Source organism: Gigantopelta aegis, chromosome 10 (assembly GCF_016097555.1).
Source record: "Gigantopelta aegis isolate Gae_Host chromosome 10, Gae_host_genome, whole genome shotgun sequence".
Lineage (NCBI taxonomy): Eukaryota > Metazoa > Mollusca > Gastropoda > Neomphalida > Peltospiridae > Gigantopelta > Gigantopelta aegis.
This window is the reverse complement of record NC_054708.1, coordinates 25,789,087-25,806,296: the sequence shown is the minus strand read 5'-3', so window position 1 is coordinate 25,806,296 and position 17,210 is coordinate 25,789,087. Positions and strand designations below refer to the sequence as shown.

At 34.2% G+C, this 17,210-nt stretch overlaps 1 protein-coding gene across 1 annotated transcript; it reads right to left on the bottom strand.

The window, feature by feature from the left end:
* Nucleotides 1–461: 461 nt before the first annotated feature.
* Nucleotides 462–16,260, bottom strand: LOC121382650 (barH-like 1 homeobox protein). The gene is made up of 3 exons (XM_041512182.1): nt 14,599–16,260; nt 6,360–6,582; nt 462–2,903 (listed from the first exon to the last, which is right to left on the bottom strand). The coding sequence occupies exons 1-3, from the start codon at nt 15,020–15,022 to the stop codon at nt 2,612–2,614; spliced, it is 939 nt and encodes a 312-aa protein (XP_041368116.1). The 5' UTR covers nt 15,023–16,260; the 3' UTR covers nt 462–2,611.
* Nucleotides 16,261–17,210: the final 950 nt, after the last annotated feature.

Genomic DNA, 17,210 nt, shown 5'->3' with positions numbered 1-17,210 from the left:
GGATCGAACCACGTCGTCGGACTTATTGGGATATTCTCGTCCCAACCAGTGCCATGCGATTTATATATTAAATGCTGTGGTACGTGGAGTCCTGTCTGTGGAAAAGGGCATATAAAAGATCCCGTACAACCAATCGATAAAATGTAACAGGTTTCCTCTGAATACTATGTGTCAGAATTACCAAATGTTTGACATCCAATTGCCGATGATTAGTTAATCAATGTGCTCTAGTGTTATCGATAAACAAAACAAATGTTTGGCAATAATCAGATGTTCTTTGTAACTTACATATCAACGCCTTAAATAATGTCAAGGGCTATTCCTTGTTTTGATATGTCAAAACAACAGTTTTGACAAATAATAGAACGCTTTGTCCGCAAAGACTTCAAATGACATTTTAAAACATCCACAAACTCATTCCCACTCTAGTGTATGATTAAAATAAGGCGAAAACAATCATGAACATAAGAATATCTTTTATTAAAACAATAAAATAAAATAACATGAACTTATGACAGTGTGGTTTGTGGCTCAACATAAGCAACTTTTAGATATGTTTGTTACACGAGTTCAAATATCTCTGTAATGATTTCATATTTAACAACAGAATTCCAATATGACCCATGCCCACCTACCACCCCACCCACCCCACCCACCCGCGAAATAAAAAGAATACAAAAACATACAACTAGAATGAAATAACGTCGCTTGACCAATTACATACTGAATAAAGAAAAATCACACCCTTCAAAAGATAATTGTATAAATGTATCTTTCAATAACTTTGGTTAAGTTAACTTCTTTTATCTTTGTTTACAAACTGTTTGACATAGCAGATATGTGTCAGTAATGGAAATATACAAGTATTATACGATTTACGTAATAAGCGTAACTGGAGTAAACATTCAGTCGTGTCTTTCAATGAGCAAAATGAAGAAAGAAAAAAAGAAGAGGAGAAACACAAGAAAAATAAGTAGGAGTAGAAGTAGTAGTAGTAGTAGTAGTAGTAGTAGTAGTAGTAGTAGTAGTAGTAGTAGTAGTAGTAGTAGTAGTAGTAGTAGTAGTAGTAGTAGTAACATTAGCAGCAGTAAAAGTAGTAATAGTAGTAGAAGAAGAAAGAAAAGAAGAAGAAGAAGAAGAAGAATGAGATGAAGAAGTCGAATATATGATTAATTTCAGTCCACCGTTAAAGAAACGGATGCCATAGAAATGTCTAGATATGTCATTAGACAGGGACATTGAGACCAATCACCAAGATCTACGAAACAACTCGTGAAAATGTTACAAGCAATAATCATACAATATCTAATCGTGACATTGAATATCAAACTACTGAAATGTGTCAATAACTGAAAACAAGTGCGCATTGTTGCGGAAAGTGATGACAATGGTTTGTTTTGCAACATCTTTTCCCTCATTTTGGGCACTAAAAACTAAGATGGTTCTTCAACATAAAGTCTAACCCCTGACTTTGTCCGATGGGATACTTTTGTTTTTATAATGTTCGTTATTGAGCATTAATCTACAAACTTTCCTTGGAAAATTCTACGTCCTTCAGAATGTTTTTCACATTAAGAAGTTTAAACCTCCAAGTTTCATTACATTACTAATCTTTTTCCCACAATTGTCAGTGGGTTGCATTTCTACACGTTTATTATTTATTAACACTGAGACATTCAGTGATCAATAAAAAAAAGGTTTTGACGAAATCATTCAATATTAATGTTTTACCACCGTACTGTTTACATTGACCAGCGAGTTAGAATTTTGCATATTATGTACAATGATTGAAATAGCGAGGCGTTTCTATTGGGGGTAACCGCACACTGGGGGACGGGCACCCGCAATGTCTACAAGTGGTTATGGGGCGACAGGCAAATATAAAAAGGTGGTAGGGGAAAACACGAGATGTGGTTGGGATTAGCATGGCCCCAATGCCCCCCGCCCCCCCCCCCCCCCCATCCCCACACACACACCCAGGCTACGCCAATTTGGACAAATCATTTGTGAATAAATGATTGCAAACTGCACCAAGAAGATTCTGTGACAAGCATAATGTTCTTGACAAACATTCTTCAAGGTAAAATCTTCACCACATTCATATTGTTTTTCAAACACTGTCTCCTGTAGGTTAGACGCTAACATTATTGCTATTAAACAACTAATCAAATTCTGTGCCCATCAACATTTGAAACATCGACTAAATAGCGTACATTATGAAACGCTATTTAGATTCCATTGCATTTACAACACCAAAACAATTGCAATTGGTAATACTATAATAATTATGTAGAACAAAATCACTTTGTCTGGTTACTATAGTAACCGATGCATCATGGACCATCTCGCCGCTGAGCAAGGAGGCCTTTTAAACAGATGCACTGCACCCAACATCAGCAACATTACCTTTGCAAAACATCTTTATTGTAGCACTTTGTATATGCATAATGCAAGTCTCACGCAATCCACTTCAGTTTCTGAAGTCAAGTTTATCGTCTTGTCACTGTCAGACATGAGTGTTTTTCTCTCTCTGTAGTACTTTCGTCCTTTTACAAAAAAAGCATTACAGCTTAGATAATTTGCAGTTCTTCTGTTTCCTCTCATCATTTTATCAACCTCTGTTTTCTGGGTATACAACGCCGCCTGTAGGAGGCGGAAGTTGGCTCACGTGTTGTTGGAGTCCATGGATAAACATTCTGGGTAAAATTGGACGCTGCGCTTGCGCAAGAGCACTGTCTCCGTGACGGAAGTAAAATGCATCGAGATTGGATAGAATGCTTGCTGCCTGTGGGTGATACGTGAACCAGTATGGGTTGCTCTGGAGCATGCGCTGTACAGCGGCATAGTTTCCCGCCTCTGCCAACAATTCCAAGCCAACAGCCGTCTGCCTCTTCCACTTGGTTCTGTGAAATATAACAAAATTAAATTACACACCGAACTCTTTACGTTTCACTACACTTTCATATTAAATCACTTCACAGGTGAATTAAACATTAATGGCGAAATTTACGAAGCCTATTTTTCTGTTTAAGCATTGTACATATATGTAGTTACACGCGTGAAAAATATAAACAGGTTTTGTAAATTCTGCCCTAACAGTCTAAAAAAAAAAAAACCTCTAACAAATCTAAAACAAAAACCTGAAATACAAATTAAAAAGAAGAGAGTAAAAAGAAAAAAAGGAGAAAAATAAATTGTAATAAGAAAAAGAATTTGACCTATTATTGATACCTAATACAATCGTTTCAGTGTAAAAAAAAGAGACAAGTATACGCTTGCTAATGTATGTATAATATATGCGATCATAGTGAAAATCGTTTGTCCCTGCCGCGGCTATTGAAGCCAGGGTTCTGACATCTGTAGGTTAGTTGTGCTATTGCATTTTGTTCGAGACTTAATCAACAAACTCGGGACCCGCTTCAGCCAATACCAGCTAACAAGCAACAATATAGTGCGCCATTCAATACGTTCAGTGTTGAACACAGCTTATTTTAACATTCAATAAACGCATTTCCACCAGTCTATGCACCGAGAGTTCATTCAATTCTATTTGACATTTGTTCGTCGAGCAGTATTATTAGTTGACTTTAAGATTGACTCGAGGCTCAATGGAGGAAACCTCTTCAGAAAATAACCTCCACAGGTGAAGAGCTCTCTCCTTCGATATCGAGGTGTGAATTACTTCGCCCATAAAGCGCTGATAACTGAAGACAATTGTACATTCTTATGGAAAGTGGTGGAAAGGACTTGGGTTTTTCTTTATTACAAATACAGATAGGGTACTCGAGTTCATTTTCCTTTCACGAAAACGGATTTCGCTGAATGCTCTGTGACCCGGATTATCCTACAACACAATGTCAAATGCTCAAAATTGTCCGAGCGTAATCTCCTGCTTGGATTTCGCGAACTCAAGGTTTACAGCCTGGTCCATAAATTGAAGACTTTTAAGAATTAAAATGATTAAACTTAACAATAAGTATGCATAATAAAAATCGACATAGTTAGTTTTCTTCGCATGCGGTTTTTTCCATTCAACTTAAATCGACTTTTTATTATTTAAAATAATAAAACACACACACACATAAAACAAAAATACCGCAATACACAATAGGACATTATTACATACCAAGTGTTAATATATTGTTGTAATCTCTATGCGAATAGACAAAACATGATGAATACAATGTGTTTATTAACTACCACCATTAAAGCTAATAGCAATACAAACCATTGCTAGTTTATGATTTGAAGAAATACACTTTTATTTTGCACTGTGAGTTAAGCCAAATATTTTCTTTTGATTTCCATTTCTCACTTCAAAAGCTGTTTTAAAAATGATAATATTGGGTGTTAGGATTTGAATGTAAATACAGTTTTCCATTTCCCTCCTGCCACAGAAAAATATTTCTATATATTGCAGGTACATTAAGATATCTTAAAAAAAAACTACTTATCAAATGCCATCCTCTCCCTTTGCGAAAACCTGTCAAATATGCACAAAATAAAACTATATCGATAATCACAGTGTATGTGAACATTCATTATAGCTCCCTTCATGAAAAGTAATTTATTTGTCTCAGGGCTTCTAGATTATGGCAGCTCCACTCCCATGACAAGTGATATTCAATGCTGGGCTAGTATGTAGCTACTATTGCCATGCCCGACGGCTGGTGAATTTTGTTTGGTCAAATGTTGCATTTGAAGTCTATTTTGTAAATATGAATATCCTGCCCTCAACCCAATTCCCCACTGTTAATGTGTCAAGTTCTAGTTCCGTCTTTAGGTGACATGTCTGATTATTACTATTATTTAGTAAAATTGTATTAAAGTAAACTAAAGTAGGGCTAGTAAATTTTTATTCATGGCTAGTACATTTTTAAAAATCACTGATCCCATGGCTACTGGATTTTATAAAAATTCGAGAAGCCCTGTTTCTTCATCCCAACCATATCTGATAATTCCTGTCATCTTAGTAGATCGACGTATACCGTTTAAACTCTGTATGTAGTTATTTCACGTGATTCAACTGTTCACATTGCATTAATTATAAATTGTGTTATTACAATTTGCTTGTTCATCTTATTTGATTTCAGGATTTATTTTTACTTGTTAAAAATGTATTTATTTGCTGTTTAAAATGTCATAATCACATAATGGATTGGATTAATGAACATGCACGACGTAAGCATTCTACAACGCTTAATTGAAGGGTTTAGACTAGTTTTCTAATTTACTCATTTCAAATGTTTGTTTCAGTTTTATTTTAATTTTAATTCTGATAGTTTCAAATGCTAAAATAACAGCAATTTAATTTTAATTTTGTTACAGATATAATTAAAATTTAGCACTTTACTTATTAATTACTCCCTCAATTTTGCAATGACGAGATTAGTTTCAATTTAATTGAATTGAACTACTTTGAACTGAATTGAATTTTAAATGAAATAAAATAAAATTAAAATGAAATTAAAATAAAAATTATAAATAAAATAAAATAAAATAATTTCAAATCTAATTTAGTTAAATTACATTAAATTAAAATCAATCTTAGATTTAAATTAAATTTGAAAACAACGAATGGGTACCAAGATTCAAAAACAAAGATGGAAAGAAAATATGTCATCAAAGGATGCCGATTCTAATTTCAATATGCATCTCCTGAGCCAGAAGACGTATATATTTTTTTAGCGTTGCGGGTGACAATGTATATAATAATACAGACAAATATACACACTTTAAAAAACATTATTTTGTGCAACATTCAGAAAGTAACAACCACTGTTGATGAAATTGGAAGTAGGTTTTGAATTGGTTTCTTTCCATCTTTTCTTAATTTTTGTGATTCCATTAGGAAATGCACTAAACCTTTGGAAGATGTATTAGTACTCGTAGAAATTTCGTTTTATTATTACAGTTATATGAACAGAAATTGAAGTATAAAATTAATAACTATTTACAAATGCAATAATTGTGTTTGAGAGAGAGAGAGAGAGAAAGATATATATATATATATATATATATATATATATATATATATATATATATATATATATAGAGAGAGAGAGAGAGAGAGAGAGAGAGAGAGAGAGAGAGAGAGAGAGAGAGAGAGAGAGAGAGAGGGGGGGGGAGGGAAAGAGAGCGGAGGGAAGAGGGGGGGGGGGGCTGATAAGGGTATAGAGAGTGTTTTGTTCTGGAAGTTATTTTGGTACCAGGTTTTCCTGTCCGTGATGTTTTAACACAATCACTCTCCTTCTCTTTTGGTACCAGCTTTACTTGTCTGCGATGTTATAAAACAATAACTCACCTTCTGTTTTGGTACCAGGTTTTCCTGTCTGTGATGTTTTAACACAATAACTCACCTTCTGTTTTGGTACCAGGTTTTCACCTGGGTGTCTGTGAGGTTAAGCTTGGCCGCCAGTTCCATCCTGTCCTGGACACTGAGATACTTCTGACGCTCGAAGTTCTTCTCCAGACAGCTCAGTTGATGGTCGGTGAAGGCCGTCCTAGCTTTTCTCGGCTTCTTAGTCTTCATCATCATCGACGACGTGCTGTCGTCGCCGTCCTCGTGCTCGTCCGTGTCATCTGAAGGCAAAAATATACCCAAAATTATTTATATTATTCTATTCTTGTTTTCTTTTTTGTTCACTTACATTTTGATTGCCCAAGAAGAGCTTAGTAAAGCCAAGGTTAGTATTTGTTATTTGTAACACTTGGGCAGGATCCAGAGCCGAACCTATCAAAAATATGAAAACATTGTCGTTTTTAGTTTGTAATTGTCTCTTTTGTCTAGTTGTAGAAGGACCCTATATTACCGTGTCCTGAATCTTTGGTTTACACCAACTCCAAATATTCCTTTACATGCCAACATTCTTACAAGGTTCGGACATGTCTGCCATGACCTCTGCCTGTGATATTAGTCTAGGTCGATTAATCTATAGGAAACTCTGTTTTATGCAAGGGAATTGATGTGATTTATTCAAGACAATCATTGAGTGGGGTTTTGTTTATCTAAGCGAAACAATGTGTCTTATTTAGGGAAATGACTGGCTTTATATAGAGTATACACTATCGAGGGGAATCGCTAAGCTTTTCTACAAGGGAATCGTTTTGGGAGTTTTTATATTTGGGAATCATTGTTTTATCCTGGAGAATTGCTCTGGCCTCTCCTTTTTTGTCTCTCATTGTTTAAGGTGAGAACTGTTTTAATCTAGAAGGAATGACCGTGTGTTATTTAAGGTAGTCATTGTGTTTTGTGTAGGGACATCACTATGCATAGTGTATCATAATGAATCGATATATTTTATTAAGGGAATCGGTATGTATATTCCACAAATTTAGCAGGATGTGCTGTCATTTCCAAAACATATATATATACATTAGCTACACGTTAAACTGAGTGACCAAATTTTAAAGCTATCAAATCATTAGCGAACGTTATCGGTTCTCGCTATCGCTGAACTCAGCCCAGGTGTTTTGGAAATGACAGCACATCCTGCTAAATTTGTGGAATCATTATAGTTTCTCTGAAGAATACATGTATTTTATCTGGGGCATCGCAGTACATTTTATGTATTGGAATCGCTATTGAATGTCAAGGGGCAATCGCCCTGTACTTACGAAAGGGACTTCTGGGATTTAACCCGTGGAATCTGTACATTGTAACGAACTTTATTTTATCTAGGTGTAAAATCGCGTTGCCTTTTAGAGACCTTTACAAACTTACAAATCTATACAAATTTGTTTTCTGATGTCTGTGACATTTATGATAACTGCTCAAATCATAGACCTATGCCGAGTAAATCTTCGCTTGCCATTAAAAAAATCTTCGCCAGAATCATGTTTCTGTTTCGTTTAGTCCATCTCAAGCGTCCGACAATAAAATCGCAACGTTAATAGATCGTATTATCTTACTGTTCGGCTTGTCTAGCTGTCAACGGGCGTCAGTGGACAGATTTAAATGACATTCCTAGCCCTGTCTTCTTTACGTATCCTATTTTTTTTTAAATGCTCGGCGAAGTACACGAATTGCAAAAGAATCGTTTAATATCATTTCCGTTAACACCCGGTAAACACCGAACACAAAATAGTTGTCACCGGTTTGGATTACCGAGCAGAATTCATTCCACGGCTTAGAAGTGCCGACTTGAGTTGAATGTTTTGTCTCGGGTGGCAGTTCACGATACGATCCGTGCGAAAATCCGCCACTATATGTCAAAATCTCCCGGTTGTCAAAACGTGGATTAGCTATGAAGAAAAAAAACGTTTAAAACGGTTTGACAGTGACGTTTAGACTGTAAACCTATATTCGTATAGTATACCTATATCTGTTTTAAATACTTATGGGATATTGGCCAAGTATCACATAAAAAGACTCCAATTCTTCATTTAAGGTGTATACTACCAAATCAAATCCCATAGACGACAACAGTAACATATGTGGCTAAAACTCCTACCTGCAGCGTATAAGTCGACATAAACACCACGGATATAAATACTACCATCCCTCACCCTTAAGGTGAACCAGAAAAAAATCGGAGGTCACAGTGGTACTAGATGAAATAAAATTGCTTACATATTTTGCCCAGATGAAACTATATAAAATTTGTATATATATATATATATATATATATATATATATATATATATATGCATGGACTTACATAGGCGATCACAGGGTGTATTGAATTAAAATAATTGTGTAGTTAGTAGTATTCCTGATATGATTTAAAATAAAATTTGATGTTCTGTTTGAGGTAAAAATGTTTAAAATGCAGTTTATTATATTTGATATTAGATTAACAGTGCACCCATTCCATTCTGCTATACTTATACTATAGGTATGTAGTTCCATGCACTAAATCAGACTTCCAGTTCCTAGTTTGAGGTGAAGCGTGAAATAGTAATGTAAAAACAGCCGCAGGTCTGATTGGCAATAATATATAACAGTATTTATTGTATGTAATATTATATTAGCTATTCCCGACAGTGGTAAGGCGCTCGACTGATGTGCGGCCGGTTTCGGATCGATCCACGTCAGTGGACCCATTGGGCTATTTCTCGTTCGAACCAGTGCATCACGACTGTGGTATGTGTGATGGTGCAAATGAAATATTCTTTGCTACTAATAGAAAAATTTGGCTGGTTTCCCCTCTAAGACTATGTCAGAATTACCAAATGTTTGATATCCAATAGCCGATGATTAATAAATCAATGTGCTGTAGTGGCGTTTTTAAATAACACAAACGTTTAACTTTTCAGTATTGGTTGGAATATAAATGCAGATGCGATTGTCTGCAAAATGTTGAAGTGGTCTTAAATTACTAAAAAAGACTCGGATGTTTCTGAATCCGTATATGTGATCCCTCTGCTGACTTTATAATCCCTTTCTCGGCTTTAATTATAACGTGCTATTTGATGGAACGATCGTGATGATAGGTTGCATTACGCGAGTTGAATCTCATATGGGAAATGCTGTCAGCACCATTGACAGATTTTGTTTTCATAACAAAGAGTAAACTGTCTTCGTAATATAACAATGTGATAATAATGCACGATTTAATGTAATTTAATTATACAGATAACTACACGGCATACCGTTATATGATTATTAATAACCGATGGCCTTAACTTTGTCGCTAATTTAATATACAACAATATCCGTCGTAACAAGTAGTAAACAATATTAATGTTTGCTTTTTTTGTCTTGTTTTGTTTTTAATTTCTTCTTTTTGCAAAATATAAAGGATATATATAACAATTTTTTTATAAAATGCAAGAGATATTTTTAATGAGTCACGTAGCAGTTTTACGGTCAATGAATTAAGTTAGATTATAACTTGTCAGTGCTACAAACTGGTGCGAGTTTTCAACTATCATAGATATATACACAGTGGAATCATACTTTTACTGAAATAATTGTATGTATTATTTTATTAATTTTGCACGACTTGCTATTTACATCATTCTTAAACAGGCAAATGTTATAACTGATTTTATTTCCATTTGCAGACATCCTCCAATAACAAGTTTAAAAAACAGTAATAAGAAATTGTTTCTGCAAATGACTGCAGTCTCCAAGTATGATAATTGATATGCAGTAGAGCCATATTTGGACTGACACATATGTATTGGACACTTCTCAGGTGATCATATTCAATTTCTTTAAAAAAAAATACGTAACAGACAAATTTTAAAATTGGCGTTTTTCTCATTTTTGACATCTTACCCTTCAAGTATGTAGTTTAGAAAGCAGTATTGTAATATCAGTATTGTTTGCGTTGTACAAGAAGTATTTTCTTTATTGCCGCTCCAGTTTGTAAGGGAAATTGGTGGTCTTTGTTCCTCACTCCTGTTTTATAGACCCGACAGATTGCTTCATACAATATTTATTATTTAACTCTCCCACTCGGTTACTTACCTAATTAGCAATAAACGCAAACTGTCGGAGCTAATTGGAACAGAAGGTGATCCCAGAGTGGCAGACGACATTGCGGACTGACCGGTAAACGAGCCACAGAGTACGTACGTAGTAAACTCGGCAGTTCGTGATGACGTTTCATGCATATTTCAGATCATTCTGCATCTGTCCGGAGGCCAATCTGTTAGACTTTTTTTTTTCTTCTCGTGGACAAATTCCGAAACGAAATTTTTAAAGTTTTTTTTGCTTTTTTTGCTATTCATATAATTTTACTTTTACTTTTATTTCATTATTATTTATTATTATTATTATTATTATTATTATTATTATTATTATTAATTTTTATTTATTAGTTAAATTTTATTTTTATTTTATTTAAATATTTATTTATTTATTTATTTATTTATTTATTTATTTATTTATTCATTCATTAATTCATTTAAATATTTATTTATTTACTTATGGTATTTATTATATTTTCTCTTTCTTTTCCTACTCTGTTCCAATCTTTTATGTTTTATACTATAACAGATCTATGTGCGATCGATCTAGGATCGATTCCCGTCGATGGACCCACTGGGCTATTTCTCGCTTCAGCCAGTGCTCCACAACTGGTGTAACAAAGGCCGTGATATGTACTATTCTGTCTGTCGGATGGTGCATATAGATCACTTGCTGCTAATCGAAAAGAGTAGCCAATGAAGTGTCGACAGCGGGTTTCCTCTCTCAATATATGTTTGGTCCTTAAGCATATGTCCGACGCCATATAACCGTAAATAACATGTGTTGAGTGTGTCGTTAAATAAAACATTTCCTTCCTTCCTATAACAGATGGAGGTGGAGGGACGCAGCCCAGCGTTCGCTTGATGCGCGGTGGGTTTCGAATCGACCCCGTCGGTGGGCCCATTGGGCTATTTCTCGTTCCAGCCAGTGCACCCCGACTGGTATATCAAATGCCGTGGTATGTGCCATCTTGTCTGTCTGATGGTGCATCTAAAAAAGATCCCTCGCTACTAATGGAAGAATGTAGCGGATTTCCACTATATGACTACACTATATGACTACACTATATGACTACTTGTCAAAATTACTAAATGTTTAACATCCAATAGCCGATGAGTAATAAATCAATGTGTTCTAGCGGTGTCGTTAAACAAAATAAACTTTTTTTTTTTTTTTTATAACAGATCGACTTTCTTTTCCTAACCCAAAGTGATACAAAAACAATACAAATATATTTGTGTAATAAATTACTATTAAATTGTATTTCTATGTATAACACATTATTATTGTTATATTTATATCCATTTGTATATTTTACTTACTTACTTAACTGAAATATGTATACATTTTAATTTATTTCTATTTATATACATATATTTATTTCAATTAGTTTATTTTTATTTTTCCATTTATGCATTTGTCTATTTATTTTTACGATATTTTTATTGTTGTGATTTATTTCTATTTACATTTACTTGTATTTATTTCAATTAGTTTATTTTAATTTTTTTAATTTTTGTTTTTCATTCATACATTTGTCTGTTTATTTTTACTATCTTTTTTATTGTTGTTTTATATGTATCTTCTTCTTATTAATTTTTTTTCGGATACAGACACACGATCTATAGAATTTCAATTATACGTGACTTTCATGAGGGCGACTATTACGCGTTGCTTTCGCTTGGAGAGTTGTGTTAATAGCGACTTTTGTCAGGGCTATATCGCCTTGTCACACTCCGACAATAACATGTAATGTAAACCACGGCCTCCGTCCAAATCGGTATGCTCGGTTCTATACCGATTTTACTGATACACCCTGTAGGAATCAAACTACTGATCATAACTGTACTGATAAGTATGATTAGCCCGAATGACAAACCTATTAATACATACATACAGTTAAATGAAACGTGCTCAATGTACAGCGATACCTGAGCTCGCTGGTCTGGTTATGTCATCAGATTTGGCAGAAACTGGGATCGATTCACAGTACCGACTCCAACCTTGTGTGTTAGTGTTACTGTCAGTGTGTGTGTGTGTGTGTGTGTGTGAGAGAGAGAGAGAGAGAGAGAGAGAGAGAGAGAGAGAGAGAGAGAGAGAGAGAGAGAGAGATTGTGTGTGCGTGTATGTGTGTGTATGTGTGTGTTAGTGTTAGTGCGTCTGTGCGTTAGTGTGTGTGTGCGTTAGTGTGTGTGTGTGTGCGTGTGCGTGTGTAGCTAGCTCTTTGATGAAATGTTAAACCATTTTTAATTTAACCTCAGGGATGAATGCAGGGGTTTTTTTTCCAGGGAGAGGGTTCAACGTTTAAAAAGGGCACATACACTATTCAGGATGGTGTACAGTGTTTAAAAAGGGAAACTGCAGTATTCAAACATATGGCAATACTCCCCCAAAACACTAAGCCGACGAAGATATTACACCATTAAAGTCATTGTATTCATTTACTAAATAGTGCATATTGTGGAGAATTTCAGATTTCACTGGGGTCATACACACTTAGCCCTCTCCCTGGATCTGTGCCTGAATCTATATTACTTTAATTTTAACTGATTTTAGCCTTTTACCTTTGAATGTATTTAAAATGTGAACAGAGTGTTGCTGAACTGGGTACCTCTAGGACTTCAGATGTGGTTAAAGTCTAATTTGTTTTTGGCAGCCCCATCTACCTGCGACTCATTTTCTTTTCATATTTAGGCCTGAAGCAAATAATCTTCCTCTTTGGATTTAATTTGAAATTTACTTACTACAATTTAATATTATTCATTTTGATATATATTTGTTTAAATTTCTGTTGTTTTTTAATTAATTTTTACTAGTTGTTTCTTTAAAACAAATTTGTAGCCTTTGTATCATCACCATCCCCCTGTGTTTTCCTAGGAGGATGTACCAATGATAGACATGCTTGAATCTTCAATGAATGTAAGTATGTGTCAAATTGTTAAACTTTTATATCGACTTCTCTTTAAATAACTGTATGTTATTAATCTATGTCTTGAACTCCATATTGTGAGCGTGCTTGAATCTCAGTTATAATTACAAAAAAATAATGTCAATTATTAATAAATTGGAATTGTAGTATTACAATATATAATATGCAATATTTACAATAAACATTGTGTGGTTACTAATTGAAATGTTTGCCAGAATTAGAGATAATTATTAAGAATATGAATTTAAATTTATTAATTTAATTTTATAAAAAAAGCTTCATGTTTTATGCTAAAATATCACATTATATTTTAAAGAAAAGTATTCGAGAAACACTTTATATATATCAGGTCAGTTTTAAAACTCTGAAGTTGTAGTTTTCGTATGCAAATAATAGTTGTAATAAGCAAATCGTAAACTATTGCAGGTTTGTGAGGATAAGATATTTAAACAGTAAATCTGTAAGTAGTGTAATTACTTAAACATTTTATAAAACACGTATTCATTTTATTTTATATTTGCCAAATATATATGTACAAAGTGTTAAGTTTATTTTCATGTAAAATATGTATTAATTATTGACATTATGAATATTATTATAATAATTGTGATATTTATTGTGACGATTACTACTACTACTGCTACTACTACTACTACTACTACTACTACTACTACTACTACTACTACTACTACTACTACTACTATTGCTACTACTACTGCTACTGCTACTGCTACTGCTACTACTGCTACTACTACTGCTACTACTACTACTACTATTATTAATAATGATGATGATGATGATAATGATAATCTTATCATGATTATGATTAATATTAATATTATTATTATTATTATTATTATTATTATTAATATAATTATCAATATGTTGCTATTTTGTTGTTGCTATTAGTATCAATATTATCATGATGCAATTTAAAATATGTAAAATATACTTGTTTTTCATTAATATAAAAATTATTTGTCTAGCAATCATAACTTGTTTTAACACAAAATTCTCTATTAAGATATTGATTTAACACAAATCTGTTTAAATGACAATTTATTTTCATTACGTTTATTATTAGTAAACATCCTTTTGTAAAACACGATTTTCATGAAAGTAGTTTTACTAAAATAACAGTTTATATATAAAACAACCATAAAATCCCCAGTTGTTTATAATTAACATCAATTGCTGCATAATAATAGCTTTTTTATTTTACATTTTGCCTGTGTCTACATATACATACCCTCCGCACAATTCGAATCCACATCAATGTCTTTGGAGCTGATGGGTGGCCGAGACCTGTCACTGAAAAGATCACTGCTCATGTTCATAAAGTTTATTTGCTTGAGCCCCCCAGAGGGGGACAGGCGGCTGCAACACTCGGCCCCTCGCGAACCCAGAATGTCAGTGATAAGAAAGGACGGTCTGGGGAGATGTCTCACTGGTTTGGGTTCGCCCTCGAGGGACGGCAATCGTTCACGTGTCTCCATAGCCCTCTCGACGGATCTGCTGTCTGTGCGTACGTCTGTCGTCTGTTTGTCGTCCACACAAACCTTAACCTCACTGTCAGACGCCGACTCCGAACATTCACTTTCGGAATGGACTCTCTCCTTGAGTATGTCTTCCGCTTCTGGCGACATCTTTGCTGTTTTCTTAATGTCATCCATAGATTTTAAAAGAAAGAAAAAAGAATCCACACAAGTTGAGTCTTCTTTCAAAAATATTTTTTTAAAAGTCTCCTTAGCAGAAGTAATCTCCTTGACTTAAGACAGTCATGTTAATTTTTTTTTTTTAAATGACCAGAGCACAATATATCTGTGTCTTTGATAACAAATGTCTTGCAAACCGAATGACACAGTACAAGAATGTGACAGTTGGCTGTCAGCTGCTGTTTATCGCTCGACGTCAGGAGTTGATAGGTTTACCAAAAAAGACTCGGATCGTCTCCCGCTGATTTTTGTTATATTTTTATTTATCACCGAGTAACAACTACGAGCCCAGGCTTATGCGGTCACTCAGGACAGGTAGCGAGGCTTATAGGCTACAAGTGCAGTCCCTGTTCCTTCTTTGAATAGTGATATTTCTCTCTTGCTGGTTCTTCTGAGTGTAAAATGCTCGGCGGCCGCCCTACGACATTGATCCCAGCTCGGCCATGCGTGTCCACACTTAGAAAGGTGTTACCTGAACTTAATAAATAAATGCAACCAATTAGAGTCACCTGGCGCTACACAACAGCCAATCAGATTGGTCATTTCCGTAAAGTGGGCGAGGCTAAAAGCCGATAGCGGATCAACTGAATCACGGCCCCAAACAGTATCGTTCGCAACATTTACTTTGAAAGAAAATCATAATACACTCTTTAAAAATCCGTGTTTTATTGTCCGACGACATTTTGGGAAATTAATAGCTTCTCAACAGAAAAGAAAAAAGAAAGAAAGAAAAAAAGAAAAAAAAAGAAAAAAGAAAAAAAAAAAGAAACCAGAAGAGAAAATATTATTAAAATAAAAAATAATTAGTGGCTTAAAATTTAATCCTTATTTTTTTAGATAATAATCTATTCATGAAATAATCCAGCTTTATATATTGATGTGACCATTATTTGTATTTGGTTTGAATTTATAACGAACATCCCAGCCCCAGTACTGAATATAATTTTAATAAAATTTTACATGCAGTGTAAGTCCTTTTTAAGTTGCAGTAATTCGTTGAATATTGTAGGAAAATACCCTGATTGTCACACTTCCAAAAGTGCCACAGAAATCGTAAATAAAAAAAAATAAAAAATCATGGCATAGCGGAGGTAGTTAGCCCAATAACTGTAATCCCAAGTGCTCTTTATATGTAAAACACATACTACATTACCCTCCCCTTTCTCCATAGCTGTTTATGGCGTTTTTCAGTTGGTTACGGCATCACTTACCATTGAAATGTGTGTATATGGGACTATATTATGTAGCTCAGAGAAAGAAAAAAATTGCAAATAAACACAACTTACCCCCCCCCCAAATCCCATACAATATTACCCTACCCCCCAAAAAACCACCACCCCACACACACACAACCCCCCCCCCCCCCAAAAAAAAAAAAAAACCCAACCCCAGAAAAAACTTAAAACCTAGTGTAAACCAGTAAATGAAACGAAATGGAGTTTTAATGCATTATTTAACATTTGAAGAGGCTATTCATCAATATAGGTTTTGCATGATAAGCTAGTGTAATTTTCACAAAAAAATACTAGTCCGTGATCACATGGAACATAACATAGCTACGTTAAAATAAAGTTCGAGTTCTATTTTGTTTTAAATTTTACAGCTTATTACAATAGTCCAAACACAGAAACAATAGATATAATAAATATATTATAGTATGCACAGAGCAATATACAAGGTATACCGTATCTGGCGAAAAGTGTATTAAATACAAATATCGAATATATAAAGTTTAAACTAATTTGTTGAAAATAAAGTGCTACTGACTATTATAATATGGATATTTTCACTGTTATTAGTGTTTTACGTGATATACGTTTTTATTTATATACAAGTATTATATTTCACATTTCTACTACTGGCTTGTATGAGGGTACAAAACGGAATTTGTAATGATATTTTAAAAGTAAAATTAGGTCTTTGATTTGAATAATACGTATTTCTCTTGTCGTGGTGGGGGTCGTGGGATTGGGGGATGTGTCATACGCCTGTGTTTATAGACATTTTGCATTATTAAGCATAAATGCACTGTTTGACATCCATTGGTCTATTTCTCGTTCTAGCCAGTGTTCCACAACTGGTATGACAAATACTGTGGCATGTGCTATCCTCTCTGTGGGATGGTGCATATAAAAGATCCATAGCT

What these genes read in the sequence shown, in the direction of transcription:
- LOC121382650 (XM_041512182.1), bottom strand. Translation starts at nt 15,022, where the DNA reads ATGGATGACATTAAGAAAACAGCAAAGATGTCGCCAGAAGCGGAAGAC. An exon ending in GGATTCGAATTGTGCGGAGG is followed by an intron (nt 6,583 to 14,598) that starts GTATGTATATGT and finishes TTTTGCCTTCAG; the next exon opens with ATGACACGGACGAGCACGAG. An exon ending in ACCTGGTACCAAAACAGAAG is followed by an intron (nt 2,904 to 6,359) that starts GTGAGTTATTGT and finishes TATATTTCACAG; the next exon opens with AACCAAGTGGAAGAGGCAGA.